The sequence below is a fragment of the Haemaphysalis longicornis genome, unplaced genomic scaffold (assembly GCF_048455015.1).
Source record: "Haemaphysalis longicornis isolate Haplotype H1 unplaced genomic scaffold, Haemaphysalis longicornis Haplotype H1 scaffold_3, whole genome shotgun sequence".
NCBI lineage: Eukaryota > Metazoa > Arthropoda > Arachnida > Ixodida > Ixodidae > Haemaphysalis > Haemaphysalis longicornis.
The window spans coordinates 156,087,696-156,094,157 of NW_027526335.1; the positions used below are offsets into that span (position 1 = coordinate 156,087,696).

Here is a 6,462-nt window from a genome sequence, read left to right on the forward strand (position 1 = left end):
GACTGCTGAAATATGTGTGAAAGAATAACGCTGGTTAACAACAGTGTTTTTTACAATTTTAGAATTGATACAATAGGTACCAGCGGATGACACAAGCTTCAACGCATTTGTTAGTTTTACGATCTGGTTAGGTTCAAACGTCATGTCCAGCGTAACTGGATAATCAAAAGGAGGGCAGTCTGGAAGCGTATTATTTGAATCAGAAGTAAAGACAGGGCAGAAGACGGAATTTAGTACATGGGGGCAGCATGTTCGGGAATAGGGGTACCGTTTTCGTCAAGCAATGATAAGGAGTATGGTGGGTTAAGATTTGCTTTAAAATGTTTCGGATTACTGCGGAACATGTTGGGCAAAGTAGAAGAAAAGAAAAAAAGGAAATCTTAGCTTTCATTGCAACTGAACTGAATAATTTTTGCGGGACGTTACAAACGCTTTTTTTGTGGTTAAGTATCTTGAAGGATGCATTGAACCAAGGTGATGATGACCGTTCTCTAATTGTGGTAATGGGAATGTACTTATTGATCAGCTCATGAATATTAGTATTGAGTAAGGACCAGTTAGTTTCAAGGGGGCTTTGAAAAATCTAGTTAGATACCAATCACTGAATATGGATAGTCTGTTGTTAATAGCAGCGTAGTTTCCCTTATCGTAAAGTGTAATTGTCTTCTTGGAAAGTTAGTTTTGGCCGTGGTAGTTTATTTGAAAATGTGGCAAGCAGTACAGCGCGATCGCTGATATCGGAGAGGGAAATTAAAGTTGCATGGTTTGCGGGATGTGACATGAGGAAAAGGTCAAGGATGTTTGCGGAGCGCCCTGTAACTCGCGTTGGAAAGGAAACAAGTTGGGACAAACCAAATGTTAAGCGCGGGTTAGCAAGGTCACTATCAACCTTGTGTTTTAAAGTGTTAGTGGGATGTCGGACGGGGTATTCCGGGAAAGTTGAAGTCGCGTATTGAAATCACCGGAGTGTTAGGATAAGAGGTATGAAAGGGATAAAATACCTCGTGAAAGTCAGCAACAAATGAAGAGTCAGCGTCGGGAGGACGATGACATACTCCAATGATAAGCGGGGGTATGAATTTGTGCAGTTTGCGAACATTAATTTAAGGGAAGAGTGAACGGGTACCTCGGTGCAATTTAAACTGGTGTGACCTGCAGTGAGAATTCCACCACCCCGTTTATTATGGCGATCACGGCGAAAAATGGTGGATGCGGGAAAAGAGTGAGCTAATTCATAATAAGAAATAGAAGGTTTAAGCCCAGTTTCAGGTAACAAAACGATATTTCATTTGGTCATGTAAATAAGGTTCCAAAGTGAATCGCGTTTCGGTAAGAGGCTTCGTATGTTAGAAGTATACAATTGACATAGTTCTGTGTTTATTTTAGGTTGCACGCGGGAGGAAAGAGATAGTTATGGGGGGCGTGGAATTACTTTTTCGGAGGCATGATCAAAAACGTAAGTGGTGTTACCAATGGGTAGTTTTTAGAGCGGAGCATGTTGTTTTGCGCGACGCTTTACCAAATTTATGGTGTTTGCGGACCTTGTGAGTACTTGGGGGAAAATCTTTACTTATGCTGTAGTAAGTTCCCTTTATTTTTTTTTAAATGGGGCATTGGTGGGAATACTGTAATAAATTTTCACAACAGTTTGGAAAACAATATTAGTATTTGTGCAAACAGGTATACACCCCCATTATCACCTCGCATAGCACCAGAAAGTGATAACAATATTCTTCTTTTGAGAAACTTGCTATGCGCACAACTTTTGGAGACACATAGTGGCAGTGGCACTAAAAGGTAGTAGATAAACCAAAGCGTGGTACTCACGCCTACGGAAAAGAGAACCCGAAAGGATTGCAATGTTGGTTAATTTAGCACCAAGTATTCACCAAGAATAGTTGGCTGCATCCACTGATGAAACACTATCGGCACACAATCGAAGTACGCTTCCGGTCTCTAACTTTTTGTGTATGTTATAGCTTATGTGGCAAGAGAAAAGTGAATGTTGAACTCACCGTGGTGGTTCAGTGGCTAAGTCCTTCTGCTGCTGAGCTCAATAAAAGTTGGGTTCGATCTGTACCGTGGCGTCTGCTTCTCAGATGTAGCCAAAAAGTGTAAACTCCCATGTGTCGATATTTTGGTGCAACCTAAATGTCCCCAGACGAGCTAAATTAATCCGGAGCACGTCCCTCGGGCGGGCCTGAAAGCACAGGTGCATCTTCGGCGCGTTAAACCCCATAACCTGAAAAGTGAGTGCTCACCATGGACCTCACATATCAACATGCAGGGTACCATGTCACCTGAAGTATATAGGGGATACTGTTGGGATGACTTTATCTACTGAAAGTATGACATCAAAACCTTGGCAGAGGTTTTGATGTCATACTTAAAACCTTAACGGAAGCTAAAATAAATTACACCATCTTCCCGGAAGGGAACCCTGAGTAGTATGCGAAGCAGCCATGAGGTCGACTGAAATTCCCATTAGTTTTCAGTTCGTCATTTCCGATGACGTTCAGCTTCCCGTGCCTTCGTTGTATCAGTAGCTTCTTGATGTAGTTTGAATGAATGAATGACTTCAAGACGCGTTCGTAGCACATGCTCCCGTGTCGGTTTGTAGCGCAGTGGGAAGAGCGCCACGTACCTCCCGTTGCGGCTAGAGAGTCGTGGGATCGAAACCGGGCGCCGCCTAACTATTTCTTTGTATAGTAGACTGCGCTGACGTCAGCCCAAACGCTGACGGGGTGGAGAGACGCGCGTCCGCAGTAGAGTGCGGACGGCGGACAACGACAACAGGGGAGGGAGGGGGGAGGGACACAGCCCTGAGCATTAGATGCTTCGCAAATAAAATGTTACTGCTCCAGGTGTCCCGTCCTTAATATGTCCCGCCCTTAAAAACCGTGCCTCTGCTATTTTCGGCGTTCTCCAAGCAGAGAGATGGCTGGTGTCCCAAAAAAATTGGGCCCATCTCCCCGCGAGGGGGACTCGAGTAAATGCGTCGCATAGGGGGTGGGTGTATTGCGTTAACGTTTAGTGTTTGGGGAGTTGGTGGTAGTGAATGCGTTGTATCAGCAGCTTCTTGACATAGTTTGAATGAGTCAAAGATATAAGGCGCGTTCGTAGCCTTTCATTCTGTGTCGGCTTTTTGGCGCAGTGGGTAGAGCACCATGTACCTTGCGTTCCGCCCGCAGGGACGTGGGATCGAAACCAGGCGCCGATAAGAATTATTTTTTATATAGTGTAGGGGAGGGGTGCGGACCTGTTGTTGAGAGCGAGGAGGGTAGCGTGATGCGGGAGAGGAGGAGTGGGGGAGAGGGCGCGCCTGCGCGCTGAGCTGTTGCGGACGGACGGCGGACGCTACATGTGAGTTAAAGAAATGCTCTGCATTTAAAACGTCATGCGACGAAGATGTCATTTGAGATGCAGGATGCAATATCGCCTTTTGCAACCTGTACGTTATCTAGCAAAGAAAAGGTGTCTTTTCCCCGTGTCACTGTGGCATTGAACCACTAGCCATATCAGCCACTTTCCAGCATGAAAACGTGTTTTTTATTCAGGCAGTCTTTGATAGTTTTTTTGTGAAATTGTCTAAGCTTCAAATACACTCCGGTGGGCTTCAACCTTATAATAAGAATCATCCTTGACAACTTGCTTCTCTACGTAGTGGCCCGCACAGACATTTTGGCCTTAAATTAGGCCACTTCATGCAGGAGGCTCCTGCGGGAAGGCAACGACTTTTCATCATGTTTTGTTTGTATGTATGCAAACACCTTTTGTTTATACCAACAACGCCTGCATACACCACAAGAAGTGTTCTCGTGTGGTATATTTGTTGTTTTTCCCTAACAAAATACCTGGCAAGGCATGGCGTTGGTTTACCATAAGACAGCTGACATCCTCAAAAAAGGCAATTCCTAATCGTGTTCTCGTACCTCACTTTCAGGGCGTCTTGCAAAGCACAAGCATCTCTACGGTGGTGTCTTCTTCGTGGATTCCCTCCCCACTACTGAGACTTCTAAAGTCAATCGGGCGGCGTTGGCTCGTTCACTAGCACGAACGGAATAAAAAAAAGCGATTGAAGAAAATAGAAAATATGTACTGCAAATACCTTCAGCAACAGTACTCTGGCCTGAAAATGAAGAGATGCGATTTTCGTGTTTGGTATACGCTGTACGTGCATTGCCACGCAGTCCTACGAACATAACGCTAAAGCAACAGCTCCATCACATCCACGCGTTAATTTCAGTTGAAGTCAGAGAGCGTTGTTCATCACTTTATGCGTGAGTAAGAATATGACAGAGTTGTCTGTCAACTCCGCGATCAAAATTTCCTTCAAGCGCACTTCAGCTGTTACCAGAGTTCTTCTACTTTATGCTTCAAATTTACACCTCTAAATGGGTCAGGTAACCGAGCTAGATATCCCTATAAAGAACCACAAAGCTTGCCTACAATGCAAGTGTTGTGGTAAGCTGCAATAAGAATTTGAAATGAGTATCAATTTGTAAACATCTATATTTACTGTGTACTGCGTCAATTGCACCTCAAGGCATTCACGCACTCGTAAGGCACGTTCCCACTTGTGACTCGGGCACGTCGCAAGATGATGTGGGATGCGCGGCGGAGATGAAGCGGTGTTCACAGTTGCCACGAGCGTCGGCGATGATAACCTGTTCACAGTTGCCACGTGCTTCGGCGTTGAGGCGGTGTTCACAGTTGCCACATGCGTCGGCGATGAGGCGGTGTTCGCAGTTGCCACGTGCGTCGGCGATGATGCGGTGTTCACACTTGCCACGAGGGATGGCGCCACTGCGTTGAGAGGAGCTGATACCCGAACTGTACGACTTCCTGGGTGCTTCTACCACTTGCACTTAAAAAAAGTTCTGTTTTTTTGCAGCCGCACCTTTCCATAGGTGCAATTTCCCGTGCAAGCCAGGTGAACTTCCCAAGCGTTGTAGTCCCACACAAGGCCCGAGCGCCAAGCCGGGGAGTCGCTTGTACCTATTTTACCGGTAGGTGCCCGGCGCCACCAAGGAACACGAATTCACATGGTGCCTTCCACAGCCACGATTGACGCTCAGCTCGCAACCGCCTGTGGCAGGACATGCCGCCAGACTCTTTCACTCTCGGCAATGGCGCAACGCGGCATGATAGCCGGGGGCCCCGCCAGATGGACAAAGGTCAGGGGCCCCTCGATAGCGAAAAAGGCAGCTTTCCAGATGTGAAATCCCCTTTCAAGGGCCAACACTCGACCAGGGACGCCTGTACCCGTTAAAGGAACCGGTAGGTGCCCGGCGGTGCCAGGATTCGAACCCAGTACCTACCGCTTACGAGGCGAGTGCTGTACCTCTCAGCCATCGCTGCGGTTGAAAGTTCCTGCGTTTTTGCAGCCGCCCCTTTCTATACGGGCGATTTCCCGTGCAGGCCGAGTGAACTTCCCAAGCGTTGTAGTCCCACACTAGGGCCGAGCACTAGGCCGGGGAGTCGCTTGTACATATTTTACCGGTAGGTGGCCGGCGCCACCAAGGAACACGAATTCACATGGTGCCTTCCACAGCCACGATTGACGCTGAGCTCGCAACCGCCTGTGGCAGGACATTCCGCCAGACTCTTTCACCCCCGGCAGTGGCGGAACGCGGCATGATGGCCGGGGGCCCCGCCAGATGGACAAAGGTCAGGGGCCCATCGCAAGGGTAAAGGCAGCTTTCCAGACGTGGATTCCCCTTTCAAGGGCCCGCACTCGACCAGGGACGCCTGTACCCGTTAAAGAAACCGGTGGGTGCGCGGCGGTGCCAGGATTCGAACCCAGTACCTACCGCATACGAGGCGAGTGCTGTGCCTCTGAGCCATCGCTGCGGTTGAAAGTTCCTGCGTTTTTGCAGCCGCCCCTTTCCATAGGTGCGATTTCCCGTGCAAGCCGGGTGAACTTCCCAAGCGTTGTAGTCCCACAAAAGGGCCGAGCGCCAGGCCGGGGAGTCGCTTCTACCTATTTTACCGGTAGGTGCCCGGCGCCACGAAGGCACACGAATTGACATGGTGCCTTTTACAGCCACGGTGGACGCTCACCTCGCCACCGCCTGTGGCAGGACATGGCGCCAGACTCTTTCACCCTCGGCAATGGCGGAACGCGGCATGATGGCCGGGGGTCCCGCCAGATGGACAAGGGTCAGGGACCCATCGCAAGGGTAAAGGCAGCTTTCCAGACGTGGATTCCCCTTTCAAGGGCCCGCACTCGACCAGGGACGCCTGTACCCGTTAAAGAAACCGGTGGGTGCTCGGCGGTGCCAGGATGCGAACCCAGTACCTACCGCATAGGAGGCGAGGGCTGTGCCTCTGAGCCATCGCTGCGGTTGAAAGTTCGTGCGTTTTTGCAGCCGCCCCTTTCCATAGGGGCGATTTCACGTGCAAACTGGGTGAACTTCCCAAGCGTAAAGTCCCACATAAGGGCCAAGCGCCAGGCCGGGC

General features: G+C 49.0%; 1 protein-coding gene across 1 annotated transcript in view; it reads left to right on the forward strand.

Annotated features, from left to right (window-relative positions):
• LOC144173480 (uncharacterized) overlaps positions 1 to 4,065 on the forward strand; it is a 74,809-nt gene extending 70,744 nt beyond the window's left edge. Inside the window, exon 8 of the mRNA XM_077701883.1 lies at positions 3,944 to 4,065. Within this exon, the coding sequence (XP_077558009.1) occupies positions 3,944 to 4,065 (122 nt within the window). The remainder of the gene's footprint in view (positions 1 to 3,943) is intronic.
• The last annotated feature ends 2,397 nt before the right edge of the window (positions 4,066 to 6,462 follow it).